The 16,893-nt window shown below is 38.2% G+C and overlaps 2 protein-coding genes across 2 annotated transcripts; both read left to right on the top strand.

The window, feature by feature from the left end:
• Nucleotides 1–2,533: 2,533 nt before the first annotated feature.
• On the top strand, nt 2,534–4,654 carry LOC149678427 (uncharacterized). Its single transcript, XM_089837144.1, has 8 exons — nt 2,534–2,656; nt 2,720–2,786; nt 2,857–3,027; nt 3,089–3,224; nt 3,284–3,504; nt 3,690–3,970; nt 4,068–4,323; nt 4,639–4,654. Exons 3-7 carry the CDS (start codon nt 2,875–2,877, stop codon nt 4,306–4,308), a joined length of 1,032 nt encoding a protein of 343 aa, XP_089693270.1. The 5' UTR covers nt 2,534–2,656; nt 2,720–2,786; nt 2,857–2,874; the 3' UTR covers nt 4,309–4,323; nt 4,639–4,654.
• Nucleotides 4,655–8,499: 3,845 nt separating this feature from the next.
• On the top strand, nt 8,500–16,502 carry crn (pre-mRNA splicing factor crn). Its single transcript, XM_089836384.1, has 13 exons — nt 8,500–8,664; nt 10,103–10,192; nt 10,266–10,420; nt 10,486–10,569; nt 10,640–10,881; nt 12,416–12,594; nt 12,800–12,961; nt 13,076–13,204; nt 13,694–13,906; nt 14,689–14,835; nt 14,894–15,241; nt 15,989–16,081; nt 16,164–16,502. The coding sequence occupies exons 1-13, from the start codon at nt 8,614–8,616 to the stop codon at nt 16,428–16,430; spliced, it is 2,160 nt and encodes a 719-aa protein (XP_089692510.1). The 5' UTR covers nt 8,500–8,613; the 3' UTR covers nt 16,431–16,502.
• Nucleotides 16,503–16,893: the final 391 nt, after the last annotated feature.

Here is a 16,893-nt window from a genome sequence, read left to right as displayed (position 1 = left end):
ATAATGGTAAGAAAACGTTTTAATTTTGCACAAGTCAGAAGTCCAGAACCGATCAAATATTTTTGAAAACCTATTGGACATGGTTGTGCGCAGATCAATAGGATAGAGGGCGCAAAGCCGTTGATCACGCATTCAATATTGAACGGCTTTTTGTACTCAATGATGATAAACAGTATTATGAACAAGGCAAAGAGGCTATGCACGAAATAATACGCACTTTCGTGGTAGGGTAGCCGTTACCATGGTAACCGTGGAACAACAGAGCACGGTTTCTATTTTTTTCTTTTTTTTTATGTTTTTGCGTGTCTCCGAAGTACTCAATAGTCACTCATAACTTATCTATAGCTATATAAGTCAAAGCCCAGCCCAAACGGCTTTACCTAGAAGGCTGAACTTTTGCAGGGACGTTACATTTAAGTAGTAGGCACGCACTTAAAAAAATTTTAAATTCCACCGCCATCTTGAAAAATGGTGGCCATAAATGTAAAAATAAAGTTCTTTGAATATCGCTAATATTTAGTATAGGGGTTATGGCTTTTGGCCTTCGATTTTCTATCTATAAGTGTTCAGAATTTTCCGTCATTTTTGGAAATGGTGGGCAGAAACCAAAAAAAATGTCCCGACGGGCTGACAAAACACCGGGTACCTTTGCTACCAGTAGCCCTGTGTATTTCTGAAGTGGAAAAGCAGCTTTTCACTATTTTGTGTTTCTTTTTTTTAATCCTTATTTTGTCTGTCATACGCCATAGGGAATAGTTGCCTACATAAAGTTCATATTTTGGCGGGGAAAAAGCAGAGATCAAGGGCTTTCTTCCCTCCCGCGAAAAGAGTTTATAGATCTCTCTGTTGCGGCATTTGCGTTAAATGTGCTTGTGGCCATATACGGGACTTACGAGGTTACCGCCCCCTTTTTGGAGAGTTGTTCTTCCAAGGCTATGGAGCGCGTTCGACGACAGGGAATGTCAGCCACAAACTAAAGGCCGCCGACAGGTTATGGCAGCGCCCACAGAAATACCTCTCGTAAATCCCGTATACCTTTTCAATTTATATGTTTATTTACATTATACATACAGAAAGCTCATTATCTGCGAAGGAAAAGATCGCAATTTTTAGTTTATGTAGTATGTCCCTCCTTAGCATACTGGAAATATTGACGATTGTAATTACTTTCGCAAAGAATGCATTCAATTCCAAAAATAATAGTTAATTTGACAAAATGAAATTGATAATGATATAAAAACTACATTTGTTACGCTACTTAGCTTTACAGACTGAAAAAGAAAGCCTTGGTTTTGAATTATCGTCATATTGCTCCGCCATCTCTAGAACAAAAATTCAGAATATGGGCGGGAATATTCGCCTCGTCGGCCATGTTTCTTACTGATTTAAACACACACTGATAGTTAGAGGCCAAAGGGGTGTGGTTTAAAATATCTCCACCCCTTTCCGCCAAAATGGCGACAGAGTGAAGGACAAGTGGGATAATGCGCCTGATTGGCTAAGCGTGGCCTGACGTTTAAAAGTGGAGATTTTCACCCCTTCGCCCGCTCCCTTTTTATCAGAAGCTAAGGCTTTGTTTCTTAAGAAATTACTGGAGTCTTTTTACAGTCAATTCTAAAATTTTTCTAGGCATACATTGATTACTAATCACATTTTGGAGTGTTAAAATTGCAAAGCTTGGGAATTTTTTTAATACTCCTAAGACAAGTACTTAATAAACAAACTCTGCTCATATTTAATTCATTAACGCTCTAGCTACCGAAATTAAGGGGTAAACTATAATCAAAATTTCATAGATGAAAAAAATATACTTCGTTCACAACTCCCAGCATTTGGCTATAGATGCCATCGATGCCATGTATAATGAGAAATAATTTTCATGGGATAATGCATGCAACAGGAGAATCGGGTTATTTAGAAAACAGACACGTTCCTTTATTATCGTTATGAATGTAGCATGGCAGTTAATTGCGACAATAGATGATTACTTAAATTGTAGACGGTCACTTTCAACGGATTTTAGTCGCGTTGTTGGCTGCGTTCAGCGAGAAACACGCATCACATACCTGGCACCTTTATGAAGTTGACATAAACATTAAACCCATCGTAAAACAAGTTGATTCGTTCCAAGATAATTTTAGAATCCATCTATTCGCCCAAATGCAGCTGAAAATGATATAATTTTATTGGACACCGTCCAGTATCATAATTAAAGTCAAACACGAAATGGGCCGTCCACTTATAATATTCGAGAAAGAAACTATGGTAATAATTAGTTTATTGTAGCACTATCGATTAAACCATGAATCTATACAACCAAAATACAACACAGAGTCACGATTAAACGCAGCGCGCGTTATGCTAAAACAGTTTGGAATTCAACGTAGTAAAACATTTTGAAATAGTGTATTTTCAATCCCAACCATTCTCGACAACCATAACTCGAAGGTGTTATTACCGAACCAAATTTCTACTATTTGTTCAAGAATGAAAACAATTCGTGTTTCCTTTATCGAGGTAAAATAAAAGTATGTTTGCGCTAAAACTATTTTATTAAAGTGTTTTATTTGATCGTTTAGGAAGCTTCTATTTTAGATTATTCGCAAGCGATTATTGATTTCTTTTTACCGTTTATTGAACGTTCATCGAATGTTTCGTAAGTTAACCGTACGTGTTTACAATTGGTCTGTTTTACAAAATTGCGTTTCTTGGGTTGTAGCATTAAATTACTTCTCTTTGCTCAAACCGATATTTTTGACGATAACGGATCATTGAACGATCCAGAGGTGAGGAATTTAGCTTGTTAGCCACGTTATTACCTCCATTTTTAAATTCTTTATGTGTTCAAACCTTCAGAAATTGGACAATTCGCATATGGTATATCATGGAGTTTCTTTACAACACATAACTAACTTTGAAGGATGGTTTCCATCCACGGTCATGTTTGAAGCGAACGTTTTCATTTTGAGTTCGCCCCCGCTTGCCAGTGATAGCTATTCCTTTGATTTTCTTCAAGGCGATACATTGGTAAAAATCACACGCCTGTTACCTTCTTTACGGTTTAAGGCAGTTGCGTTATAAATTGCAGGTGTTGGAACTTCTATTCGGTTTCATTATCATCATTGCGCTTATTACGACCAAATGGGGCGGGATCTCTATCGCCAAAGGAATTTGCGCCATGTTGATACAAATGTGGGACCTCTTTTTCATTTATTTTTACGAGCGTAAGTTCAGGCTTTAAAATATTCGACAATATTTGTAAATATTACTATCCATACGTCAGCAATCGCGAAAACCTCTAGAAACATATCTTGGAGATTGGCTTGCGGTTCCTGGATTTTAGGAGCGTTATTTTTGGGGGCCGTTATCTCTTGTACTTTCAAATCGGACGTTTACTCCGTCAACTACTTGTTCATTGATATTTTGGACGATTGGAGATTGAAAATCAAGACACCCATGTGGGTTTTGAGTGGATCGAGCGTCTATTACGTTTTGAAAGAATACGTAAGCGCTTGTCTATATCGGTCTGGTCTCTTCTTCGTTTCGATAACCGAACACAGTTTATCAGCGTAGTGACCTCTAAGCTTGATTTGACCTTCAATAAAGTGACCGATAATTTTTCCCATAAATTGCATCTATCCCTGCATGCCATGAACTAATTCTAAAATATGTTTCACTATGTGTGACAGGTGTCCAGATTTTCCGGTGACGAAGTATCGAATCGAGTGAAACTCGGAAATTATATCGATTGTGTTGGTTCGGAACTATGGGAAAAAGTAGTGGCGGGGGATTGGACTTTATTTGTTGACGACTTCATCTTAAAGTTAGCCCATATCTTCATAGATACTGAAGATATTGCAGAAAATAAGATATTTTATAGCAAAGGCGACATTTTACCAATACCAATGTTCATTTCAATGAGTCGTGCGGCCAAAAATGACCCACAGATTTCGGAAATTATAAATTATCAGTAAGTACTGTCATAATTACCCCTATTAGTAATTATGGTACTGTAGTACGGGCGCTCGAAATCGACGATATTTCAAATTATTTCTGGTAAATTACAGCACGTCTATATTTTACGAAACTAAGTGTGTGGAAAACACTTTGCTGATACCGTCTTACAAGATGTCGAAATCGAAATGGGTCAAACCTCTGCGAGATATAGCTTCGGTAACCTTGATGGACACTCAACTTGCCTTTCGGTTGTTGGCCTGTGGTTACGCGTTTTCTATATTAATATTGATACTCGAAATTCTGCTGCCACATTTTATTAAATCGTGCTTTGCAAAAGTATCGAAACATTAAAGGGACTCTAAAGAGGTCTGCGAGATATAGCTTCGGTAACCTTGATGGACACTCAACTTGCCTTTCGGTTGTTGGCCTGTGGTTACGCGTTTTCTATAGAGTGCTGTCAGTTGTGACGTCAGATCCAAGGTTAAACGTCACGAGTCTGCCTTTAGCAATGGGCGGCCATGACAGTTACCGTTTTTTCTTTATGGGAAAACAGCATGGGTGACGTCACACCGGCGCTTCTGACAGCACTCTATATTAATATTGATACTCGAAATTCTGCTGCCACATTTTATTAAATCGTGCTTTGCAAAAGTATCGAAACATTAAAGGGACTCTAAAGAGGTCGGCGGACCGTTGAATTTCTTTTTTTAAACAAGTTGGGAAAACCAAAATATTACCTCTCCGAGTCAAGACGACTACTTACAAACTTATTTACCCAGATGTGGAAATGTTTCTTAAGTTAAAATTTATGAAATATTAAAGCAGTATACAAAGCATAGCAAATTTACTGTAAATCAGACGACATTTTACATCCAATAATGATATACTTGTACACATTAAAATCATCCGATGGGGGAAAAACGGGAAATGAAGAGATAAAACTTTGGAGGGATATTACCTTTACCTGTTTGTAAAGGCCCAATTTTCTACTCCTCAACTGTATACCCTCTATGTTCAAAGCCATATTCACAACAGGGTTGGCATGTAAACACTATCCTCTCGTTTCACCTCAACGATTTTCTTAGTTTAACAACATGACTGTTAACGTTACATAACACCAAAGCTTATTTGTGGCTACACACACTGAAAGTAAATGCGTACCATAAAAAGCATGAAAACACGAAGCTATTATCCGATTACGATCAGACCTTTCACTGGTCTGGGCTGCGTTCAGCAGAGCTCACCAAAAAAGACAGCTGATTTTGGAAATGTTTACCGGTGAGCTCTGTCGTCATAGCTTTTCTCCGGTCATCGGCGTTTTATAAATGACGCTAGCGCAATAAAGCGTGCAAGGTACCAAGGCTTAACAAAAATTGTAGGATAACATATTTATAGAGATAGATAACAACTTTTATAATTAAAATTAGAAAATAACATATCTCTTAAAATTCTCGCGTGATCAACTGGTTTCACGCCAATTAAATAGCTATAGTCCCATAAAGCTATTTGTATTAATTACTCCATGGTTTTTTCGCCAAGCTGAGAACTACGCGTATTACGTCACGTTATCCAAAAAGCCGACTATTTTCTTTGAAGACCGCGCTAGCTCAGCGCTAAGCCTAATTATTTAAAAGTGTATTTAACTTTCGGCTCACTCTGAACCGTTAATGTCTCTGCATACAGAAACGAAAACCAAACCCAAACCCAAACGTTTACTTTTTGGTTCACTAGGCCTATTGACAAATAAAAGTTCATTTGACCAACATAGCAGCGTTGTGCTTGTATTCACTGTGACTTTAGAAAGGATTATGCTATAAACAAATGTAGTATAGCTTAAGTAATATATAAACATCCATTTTAAATAATAATATTAAACAAAATCTTTGGAATATCAAAATGAAACGGAGCTTTAAAGCTACAAAAGTACTAAATGCATCATAATTACGAAAAATATTTCCACATATTCATTTTATATTATGGAAAACGGGAATATTAAGGTTCTGAAGGATTTCTTTACACATCAAAACAAAACGAACTTCTAACGCAGCGCACTAGTGTTACAACGGACGGACACATATAGACAAACACATAGACTGCTGTTTTACCCTTTCCGTATTAATTTTGAGTTGAGAGACATGATTATCTTAAATATTAAAATAAATATAATTAATATTAAATATTTTCTTCGATAGTTGTTCGCCTTATTGAGCGTTACATCGTTTTGAAAAAGAACAATTAATTATTCTTGAGAGACTTGACTAATATTGGCGTTTGAAATGAAGCATACGCCGGTTGCTTCGCCTTCATCAAATAGGTAGTATATAAGGGTGTCGAATCGCAGCTATGGATAAGAACAGCGCAATTGCGTGAACCTTTGGTGGAAGCCCCACCATTGGGAGGCCGGACGTTTCTCGTAACCCTGGCCGATCGCCGCGTATGTCTTAACCTTAAGGAGTAGAAGCCAGGTGTACAGACTGGTGTCCATGTGGGATGGACAAAAACAAAGACCAGAAGATGGTGGTGTTAGAAGCCAGGTGTACAGACTGGTGTCCATGTGGGATGGACAAAACAAAGACCAGAAGATGGTGGTGTTAGATGCTAGGTGTACAATCTGGTGTCCATGTGGGATGGACAAAAACAAAGACCAGAAAATGATGGTGATAGAAGCCAGTAAGTACAGACTGGTGTCTATGTGGAATGGACAAAGACCACAAAATGGTGGTGTTTGAAACCAATAAGTACGGATTGGTATTCATGTAGAATAGACAATTGACTAGTCAGATGAAGTAATAGTGGCCAGTTGATTTGGGGATAGATTCGAGTTTTGAAATTTCCGGGAACTGTGAATACGGTCCGGAAATAGCGAACACATTTGCTTCAATTCGGAAACTGCGAACACGGTCCCCTGGGGTGTAAGTCAATAACAACAGACAGACACACACACACACGCCCCCACACACACACACACACACACACAGACACGGCCGTTACAGAACCTCTCCTGGACTACGTCACACGGAGAGGTAAAAATCTCACCCGACCCATCCTCCCCTCTCTTGTGATTGGTTGTGATCCGCCCTGCTTCGGCTTTTCCCCAGTTCTGACCCGCGAGAGTCCGAGACCCCCGCTGCGTTTGCTAGAAGGAAAGACTTTCGTTTTGCTCACCCCCCCCCCCGGATTGTGACGTCAATAACGACGTTTTCAAAAAATATTTCCAACGGTCCGCCGACTTCTTTAGAGACCCTTTAATTATACAATTTAGAAACTTTTTTGCTGAACTTTCCCCGCAATTGGAAAGGATACTTCACATGTTTGGAAATTGTTAGATACAATAAAACGAAATGTTCATGGAATCGTTATTCTTTTTATTTTTGTCAATTGTATGTTTATAAAATATATTTTTCCATAACGTATGTCCTTTTTTTGCTGAACTTTCCCAGCATTTGGAAAGGATATTTCACGCGTTTGGAAATTGTAAGTTACAATACGACGAAATGTTCATGGAATCGTTATTCTTTATATTTTTGTCATATGACAATGAAATATATTTTCCCATAACGTGTGTTTCTATAATTAACATTCAAAGACACTGTTTTTATAAACAGATCGATTTTAACGACGTCGAAAGTCCATTCATATCGGAAGTTTTTGAATTGTTAATGGAACTTGCCTTTAGCAAAAAGGGGAAGAAAACGGTGGGGAGGGGGAGGAAAATTGATTTACCCTAGCCTATCGCCGATTCGCCGGTGATCGGTGGTACTTCTTAATTCTAAGTATGGGAGTAGAAGCCAAAAATTGCCACACACACAAACACACAGACACGTCCAGTGTAATACCTCTCCTTGACGTCATCGTCATTAGGGGAGGTAAAAAAATATTTTGGACGGGCTTCTATAGTCTATAGAGTGCTGTCAGAAGCGCCGGTGTGACGTCACCCATGCGGTTTTCCCATAAAGAAAAAACGGTAACTGTCATGGCCGCAGACTCGTGACGTTTAACCTTGGATCTGACGTCACAACTGACAACACTCTATACTCCATAGTGTGCTACCACGAAGCTAGGGGGGAAAAACTGTGACGTCAATATTGGGTCCCGAATTTGTATTGCCCAAGCTGACGACGTCTCGCGACTGCCAATATGGTCGCCTGAAAATAAGGTAAGAGATAAGAGCATGTGACGTCACTACAAAGTTCGTGGTAACACACTATAGCGTGCTGTCAGAAGCGCCGGTGTGACGTCACCCATGCTGTTTTCCCATAAAGAAAAAACGGTAACTGTCATGGCCGCCCGTTGCTAAAGGCAGACTCGTGACGTTTAACCTTGGATCTGACGTCACAACTGACAGCACTCTATAGTGGGAGTAGCCAGTGTGATCGAGTGGGCCGTGTCTAAAATAACTCATTTTTATCTCCTCTATCAAAATTCAAAAGTCGCTGATTTCTACGTCAGAAATTAATTACAACTAAACGCGAGCGCAAGATCGATTGGGCTATGATGAAAACCAAAAGTCCGGGACTGCCAGTGCCAGCTGAGAAAATGTAGTCTGCTAAATTTACCGCTGTGTGTGTTGTAAAGCCGTTTTCGCGGACGTTACGTATTTCGAAAGAACCGGTGTTTAAAGTTAAATTTTAAGCAAATTTAGTTAAATAATTCATCATGGCCAGCACAAGTAGTGCCAAACCTCAGAAAATCCCGAAAGTTGCCAAGGTGAGAAATATTTTTTTACTTAATTGCTAATTTACCTATGAAGACAGGCATGATGTACCCTCATTCTGGACTAAGATCAATGAGAAATAAACTCTTTTGATAAACTAATTAGAATTCCAGGAGTAAACCCCTTCGGGGGGTTCATTACATGACCCTCTGCATATACTTTTTCCATATTATTTCAAGATTATAGACTAATATAACCTAACTAAAACAAATGTAGAAACAATAATTCGTTAACATCATTAGGAGCAGTGGTGTTTCATAACCCACTGTTTCGTTGTTGCATTTTTTTAAGTTTTGCTCGTAGGTTCTTGGAGTAAATAACGACTAGATACCCTTTTATTCTAAATATCCAAAATGGATTTAAAAACCATTTCCCTTAGCACTATAGAGCTATCTCAGTTTTGACGTCAGTGCCTAGGTAAAACGTCACGCGCTTAGCTTTGGCAGTGGACGGCCATGTTTGGTACCGCTTTGGTTCTATGGGCAAATAGCATGGGTGACGTCACACTGTTTCTGATATAGCTCTATTTTAGTTCATCTTCACAAACTAAACCTGGCCATTAAAGCAAGTCTTGGTTGTGGTTTAGTTTAATCAAATGCCACTAGATGCTCCCATAATCAAGGGGTGGAGTTGACTGGCCCTCTAAGCTTAGCCAATGGCTAGTTTTAGCTCCTCCCTCATGCACAATCATGTTCTGATTGGCTCCTGCCTTTGGCAAGGTAATATTTGTGTGTAGAAGGTAAGCCAGAATGTTAGGGGTGCCACAGGAGCCAACATTTACTTTTTAACAAAACAGTCACATTGCTCAAGCTGAACAGTAATTTTTATGTGTTTCACATTGCTCAAGCTGAACAGTAATTTTTGTGTTTCACATTGCTCAAACTGAACAGTAATTTTTATGTGTTTCACATTGCTCAAGCTGAACAGTAATTTTTATGTGTTTCACATTGCTCAAGCTGAACAGTAATTTTTATGTGTTTCACATTGCTCAAGCTGAACAGTAATTTTTATGTGTTTCACATTGCTCAAGCTGAACAGTAATTTTTATGTGTTTCACATTGCTCAAGCTGAACAGTAATTTTTATGTGTTTCACATTGCTCAAGCTGAACAGTAATTTTTATGTGTTTCACATTGCTCAAGCTGAACAGTAATTTTTATGTGTTTCACATTGCTCAAGCTGAAACAGTAATTTTTATGTGTTTCACATTGCTCAAGCTGAAACAGTAATTTTTATGTGTTTCACATTGCTCAAGCTGAACAGTAATTTTTATGTAATTCACATTGCTCAAGCTGAACAGTAATTTTTATGTGTTTCACATTGCTCAAGCTGAACAGTAATTTTTATGTGTTTCACTAGAAAAAATAAAGCCACCAATATTTACATTAATTTCCTCTTTATGAAGTCTAATTCCTCAATTTTTTTCATTTAGGTGAAAAATAAGACACCAGCGGAGATCCAAATCACAGCTGAACAACTCTTAAGAGAAGCTAAAGAAAGAGACCTTGAGATTTTACCTCCAGTAAGTTCGTCTAACCACAAAAATTAGTAAAGATACAAGACATTTGTATTTACTAAAACTGTATTCAAATTAGCCTCCGAAACAAAAAATCTCGGATCCTGAAGAACTCGGAGAATATCAGCTTAGAAAAAGAAAGGCATTTGAAGATAATATCAGGAAAAATAGGAACGTTATAAGTAACTGGATCAAATATGCGCAATGGGAAGAGAGTCAAAAGCAAATTCAGCGGTATAAAATAAAAAGCAATGCAACAAAAGTTGTGCAGAATATTAACTATTTTAACAACCCAACAGAGCTCGGTCCGTTTTTGAAAGAGCCCTGGATGTGGATCACAGGAACGTAACACTATGGTTGAAATATGCCGAAATGGAAATGAAGTAATTAACTTAATTTAATTTAATTTCGTCTCGGATGGGGGTAGTATTATATCAGCTGAACTATTTTTAGGAACCGTCAAGTTAATCATGCCCGTAACATATGGGATCGAGCCGTTTCAATCTTGCCAAGGGTTAACCAGTTTTGGTACAAGTATACGTATATGGAAGAAATGCTCGGAAATATTCCCGGTGCTCGACAAGTATTCGAGCGTTGGATGGAATGGGAACCAGAAGAACAGGCCTGGTATACCTACATCAATTTTGAGCTTAGGTACAAGGAGATTCAACGTGCCAGAGCCATTTATGAAAGATATATCCTTTTTATTTGGTTTGGTTTATGAATAATGAACATGAGTTCTTTCTGGGCTCGGTGGGAATTGTTTTAAAGGTCCTGGTTAAACATTTGGGGTATTGGCCTTGGTTTTTGGTGTGATATTATAGAGAGCAGCATCAAATTGGCGTCATTGTGTGAGTGATTTTGGTAAGGTTAACTGACCATAGAATAGGCCTTGTTGAAAAGGTTTCTGAACTCTGGAGGACTTGTTTTAAAGTTACCGTGTACGCAGGTCTCAGCCGGGTAAACGTGAGGGCCTGAGGTTTTGGGCCTTGGTTATTGGTGTAATATTAGTGAGAGAAAACGGGGTTTTATTGGTCATTATGTTGACGTGACTGTGTGACGGAATTTGGTAGGATCGTCTGCCTTAAGAGTTGAACTGATACTTGTAAAACTGCCATTAAATGCACCTGGATAAGTCAGGGATTTGGAAAATGTGGGGATAAGTCGGGGATTTGGAAAATATGAGGATAAGTCAGGGATTTGGAAAATGTGGGGATAAGTCGGGGATTTGGAAAATGTGGGGATAAATCGGGGATTTGGAAAATGTGGGGATAAATCGGGGATTTGGAAAATGTGGGGATAAATCGGGGATTTGGAAAATGTGGGGATAAATCGGGGATTTGGAAAATGTGGGGATAAATCGGGGATTTGGAAAATGTGGGGATAAATCGGGGATTTGGAAAATGTGGGGATAAATCGGGGATTTGGAAAATGTGGGGATAAGTCGGGGATTGGGAAAATATGGGGTTAAGTCGGGGATTTGGAAAAATATGAGGATAAGTCGGGGATTTAGAAAAATATGAGGATAAGTCGGGGATTTGGAAAAATATGAGGATAAGTCGGGGATTTGGAAAATATGAGGATAAGTCAGGGATTTCGAAAATGTGGGGATAAGTCGGGGATTTGGAAAATATGAGGATAAGTCAGGGATTTGGAAAATATGGGGATAAGTCGGGGATTTGGAAAATATGAGGATAAGTCGGAGATTTGGAAAAATATGGGGATAAGTCGGGGATTTGGAAAAATATGCGGATAAGTCGGGGATTTGGAAAAATATGGGGATAAGTCGAGGATTTGGAAAATATGAGGATAAGTCGGGGATAAGGAAAAATATGGGGATAAGTCAGGGATTTGGAAAATATGAGGATAAGTCGGGGATTAAGAAAATATGGGGATAAGTCGGGGATTAAGAAAATGTGGGGATAAGTCGGGGATTAAGAAAATGTGGGGATAAGTCAGGGATTTGGAAAAATATGGGGATAAGTCGGGGATTTGGAAAATATGGGGATAAGTCAGGGATTTGTCCTAAAACGTCAGGGATATCAAACCATGCTTCGAGCAATGATAAATATGGGCCAGGTGTGATCAAGAAGTGAGCTCTTAAAATGGTCAGGGATATTGTCAAAATTTCGTCGGGTATAAGCTAGTAAAGTCAGCTGGTATTTTCAATATAAAAATTTCGTCCGAACCCTGGTATTTGCATAATACATTTCCTTAATGAATTCACACTTGTGACTGTTCACCCTCATGTGAAAAACTGGACCAGGTTTGCTCGATTTGAGGAATCTCACGGATATATCACTAAAGCGAGGCAGGTATTCGAAAGGGCTGTTGACTTTTACGGAGAGGAGTATATGGATGAGAAGCTCTTTATTGCCTTTGCCAAATTTGAAGAAAATCAAAGAGAGGTAATTGTTCTGAATAATGTTACTACTACGTCATGCAACGTCAGGCTACCTTCCACTAGTGCTAAAAAACATACCAGGAGGAAGGGCTTATATAGCTTTCATTCTGTTAAAAAAACATACCATAATGGCGCTGGGGGCGGAGTTAAGCCCGAATTGCCAAGTCCCTATAGGCCAGACCTTTCACGTACTTATCATTGTTATTTAGCACGATAGAGTGAGAGTCATATACAAATACGCTTTGGATAAAATACCAAAAGAAGAAGCTCAGGAACTGTTCAAGAATTACACTATACATGAAAAGAAATACGGAGACAGAGCTGGCATAGAGGATGTCATTGTTAGCAAGAGGAAATATCAATACGAAGAAGTAAACAGTTCTTTCATTAAAAAAATGCCATATCAAAGAGAATTTCACGAAATCCTGAACTCCAGGCGAGTATTATTTATAATTGTAATATGTTTTTATTTCAATTATTAATAGGAGGTTAAAGAGAATCCGCATAATTACGATGCGTGGTTTGACTACTTGAGGTTGATGGAAAGCGAACAGGATGTTGAAGCAGCCAGAGAAACGTATGAACGAGCTATAGCCAATGTTCCACCTGCAAAAGTAAGTGAATTAACCTTTTTAATTGTAATTTTACCTCTCCGAATGACGATGACGTCATGGAGAGGTATTACACTGGACGTGTCTGTGTGTCTGTTACCGCGTTTGCAGTTGGCCAAAAGGAGCAAATCTTTTCGCAATACTGGTTTTCTTATCATTTACTGTGAATCAATCGCCTTATATACCCTAAATAATATTAAAAGAGGCATACGCTAGAATTCAAACGTCAAAAATAGCTATGTTTAAAATTATTTTAGGAATAAAGTTTCTTAAAACGTCTTAACTAGAATTAATGTAAAATACTGGCCATTAAAATAATTAATATCAATTATCTTTATTGATATTTAATTATTAACGAAAAACCTCTTAAGTTGGTAGATAGCCCTCGTCTCGACTTGGAGAGGTTTATTTTGGTTGCTGCCCAACTTGTTTCCATTCGAAATATGGAAGTTTACTACATTGCCGTTCTTTCTTTCTTACTTTATTCTTTAGGAAAAGCGATATTGGAGACGATACATTTATCTCTGGATAAATTACGCTTTGTACGAAGAGTTAGAAGTTCAAGATTATGAAAAGACCCGGGAAGTCTACAAGGCCTGTTTAAAACTAATACCTCATAAAGTATTCACGTTCGCCAAATTCTGGTTGTTAGCGGCGCAGTTTGAAATCCGACAAAAATCTCTCACCGCTGCTCGCAAACTTCTTGTAAGTATCTCTAGGCCTACATATTTAGCATATTATAAGTTTTGGGAAAGAGGTGCTAGTTAACATTAAAAAGTAAATGTCACGCGTTTGTTAGCATTATTCAATTAAAGGGAGAGAAAAGTAGACAGTGACGTGTGGGTTATGATCCTTTAAAGGGATGTACAATCCGTTATGTATGGGCGGGGCCTATATCAAACTTATCTTCCATCAAATATAGCTCTACTGAGCATGCGTGAAGTTCGTAGCATTATCAGTGCATTGGGAATAGAGTAGTGTCGGCAGAGAGGGGCGTAGACTGTTTATCCCTCCCTCTAGGCGCGCTTTTGTAAGAGGGGATACTGTACGCGCCTGGTAGGGGGGATGACACTGAGCTAGAGCTAGATGTCAGTTCTACGTATGCAAACGTCATACCCTTCTATCTCTTAGCTAAGTGTCATCCCCCCAACTAGGCGCGTACAGTATCCCCTCTTAGAAAAGCGCGCCTAGAGGGAGGGATACACAGTCTACGCCCCCCTCTACCGACACTACTCTATGGTATGACGTTTGCATAGTAGAACTGACATTACTCTATGGGCATCTACCGTAGAAACAGACGTTCAAGCAGACGACAGCCTAATCACTACTCCAGGAAATAGTAACGCTACTACTAAAAAATATAGTTCTTGAGTCTTATAGACACGCCCATACATAACGGATTGTACATCCCTTTAAGATGCATTGTCAAAATTTGTCACAAACATTTTGTGCTATTCATTTAACATTAGAATAAACATTTTTTTCAGGGAGCCGCTCTTGGCATGTGCCCGAAAGACAAAATTTTCCGTGGCTACATTGATTTAGAAATTCAGTTACGAGAGTTTGATCGATGCAGAATTTTATACCAAAAGTTTTTGGAGTTTGCCCCTGAAAATTGTACAACATGGATGAAGGTAGTGAACATTACGATTATCTTGACACTAAAATGGTAATGCTCGTTTTTCATTTTAGTTTGCTGAACTGGAAACCATTTTGGGGGATTACGATAGGGCAAGGGCGATTTACGAGATTGCAATCCAGCAACCTCGTCTTGATATGCCGGAAGTTATATGGAAAGCTTATATTGATTTTGAACTCGAACAATCCGAGTTCGATAGAGCCAGACAAGTTTACGAGCGACTGCTAGAGAGAACGCAGCATGTTAAAGTTTGGATTAGTTTCGCCCAGTTTGAGTTTACTTACGGTGGTCAAGGTTTGCTGCAAGCGAGAAATGTTTATGAAAGAGCCAATAAAGCTCTTCGTAGAACTGATGAGAAAGAAGAAAGACTAATGCTTCTTGAAGCGTGGAAAGAATTCGAGGTAAGTGTGTTGTTTAATAGTTGAAATTTAGTAGCTAATAAGTTAGTTTTGTTCTACGGAAACGGAATAATGAAATAGCAGTATAACTAGGCGATGGTGTCGCCATCTGGTGGGAAAAATTTGTAGCTCGCCTAGTCTGTCAAACGAAAGAAGAGCCCTGAGAAATTTGTCCAAATTGGTGTCGCCACCATCGACGCCATAGTACTTTATCAACTTGTTTGGTTTTGTCAATAGTCGTCTGTAATATAGTCTGCTATATACAGATGCTTTAACTTATGTCATTAAAATATATTGCAATGCTAGTTCATCAAAGATAAAACTGGTGTCTTGTCGTTAATTTTGTTTTATATTCTTTAATACTCGATGATCGTAAAAAACCATGAAACATAAACGTATTAAATATATATTGCAAAATGTATTGGTTCTATTGCGATTAAGCCTATCTGTTTATAGCAGACTATATTACAGACGACTATTGACAAAACAAAACAAGTTGATAAAGAACTATGGGGTCGATGGTGGCGACACCAATTTGGACAAATTTCTCAGGGCTCTTCTTTCGTTTGACAGACTATAGTTAAAAAAATTATAACGTCCTTCAAGGTGTCGCCAGAGATTATTTAATAGATATTTTCGTCAAAATATACTATTTTTGAGCATCCAGGACCCAGATTTATTGAAAATTTTAACAAAATGAAAGTGTTGAGCAGAGAAATTTAAATAGTTTTTGAATATCTCTTAATCCAGATGGAATATGGGGATGAAAAATCCTTAGAAAATGTTGAGAAGCAAATACCAAAGAAAGTTAAGAAGAGAAGGAAGATTCAAACTGAAGATGGGGTAAAATACTTAATCCTTATCTTTCTGGTATTTTAAAGCCCGAGTCTTTATTATAAATTAAACATACATTTATTTATTACAGAGTGACGCTGGTTGGGAGGAATACTTCGATTACATTTTCCCATCGGATGAAGCTGCTCAACCTCATCTCAAACTTCTCGAAATGGCCAAGAAATGGAAACAAACTCAGGAAGATAAGGAGGAAGTTGAAGAGGAAGGAAATGAAGAGAAAATGGATCAAGGGGAAGATGGCAAGTACAATGACAGTGACGACAGCGATTCTTCTAGCAGTTCTGATGGTGAAATGGAACAAAGTAAACCCGCATTTAAAGGTGCGGATATTCCGTAAATTATTGTCAATCATGTTGTACAATTATTTTTTAAATAAAATCTGTTTTAAAAGAATAAATTTAATAATAAATGTGTCATCGTTATGATTTTGTTCTTAATTTTATATTGATTTTGTGAAATTTAAATAGTGCAAAAGCGCTTGGCAGACAGTCCGTGAGTTGGGTCTGAAATATAGCCATATCATTTACTGCACTACTGGTCTAGAGTTACTACTACTTTAACGTTTTGTTCAGTTATGAGCAGGAGTGGAAATAAGCAGAGGACAGTGGACGATAAATTTTTAACAGGCAATCGTTTAGAAAGCTGGGGGTTTACAGCAAATTTTAAAGATACGAGATGGAATTTAATAAATGTGTCATCGTTGTGATTTTGTTTTTAATTTTATATTGATTATGTGAAATTTAAATAGTGCAAAAGCGCTTGGCAGACAGTCCGTGAGTTGGGTCTGAAATATATCCATC

Source organism: Phalangium opilio, unplaced genomic scaffold (genome assembly GCF_054372755.1).
Source record: "Phalangium opilio isolate 3A_F unplaced genomic scaffold, DU_Popi_V2 ptg000042l_1, whole genome shotgun sequence".
In the NCBI taxonomy this organism is placed as follows: Eukaryota; Metazoa; Arthropoda; class Arachnida; order Opiliones; family Phalangiidae; genus Phalangium; species Phalangium opilio.
This window is presented reverse-complemented; position numbering and strand designations above follow the sequence as displayed.

Bases quoted from the DNA above. Each gene is read 5' to 3' on its own strand.
- LOC149678427 (XM_089837144.1), top strand. From the start codon at position 2,875: ATGGTATATCATGGAGTTTCTTTACAACACATAACTAACTTTGAAGGA. The intron at 3,225-3,283 runs GTAAGTTCAGGC...TCCATACGTCAG, and splicing joins TTTCATTTATTTTTACGAGC to CAATCGCGAAAACCTCTAGA. The intron at 3,971-4,067 runs GTAAGTACTGTC...GGTAAATTACAG, and splicing joins TCGGAAATTATAAATTATCA to CACGTCTATATTTTACGAAA.
- crn (XM_089836384.1), top strand. From the start codon at position 8,614: ATGGCCAGCACAAGTAGTGCCAAACCTCAGAAAATCCCGAAAGTTGCC. The intron at 8,665-10,102 runs GTGAGAAATATT...TTTTTCATTTAG, and splicing joins AAATCCCGAAAGTTGCCAAG to GTGAAAAATAAGACACCAGC. The intron at 10,882-12,415 runs ATATCCTTTTTA...ATGAATTCACAC, and splicing joins CAGAGCCATTTATGAAAGAT to TTGTGACTGTTCACCCTCAT.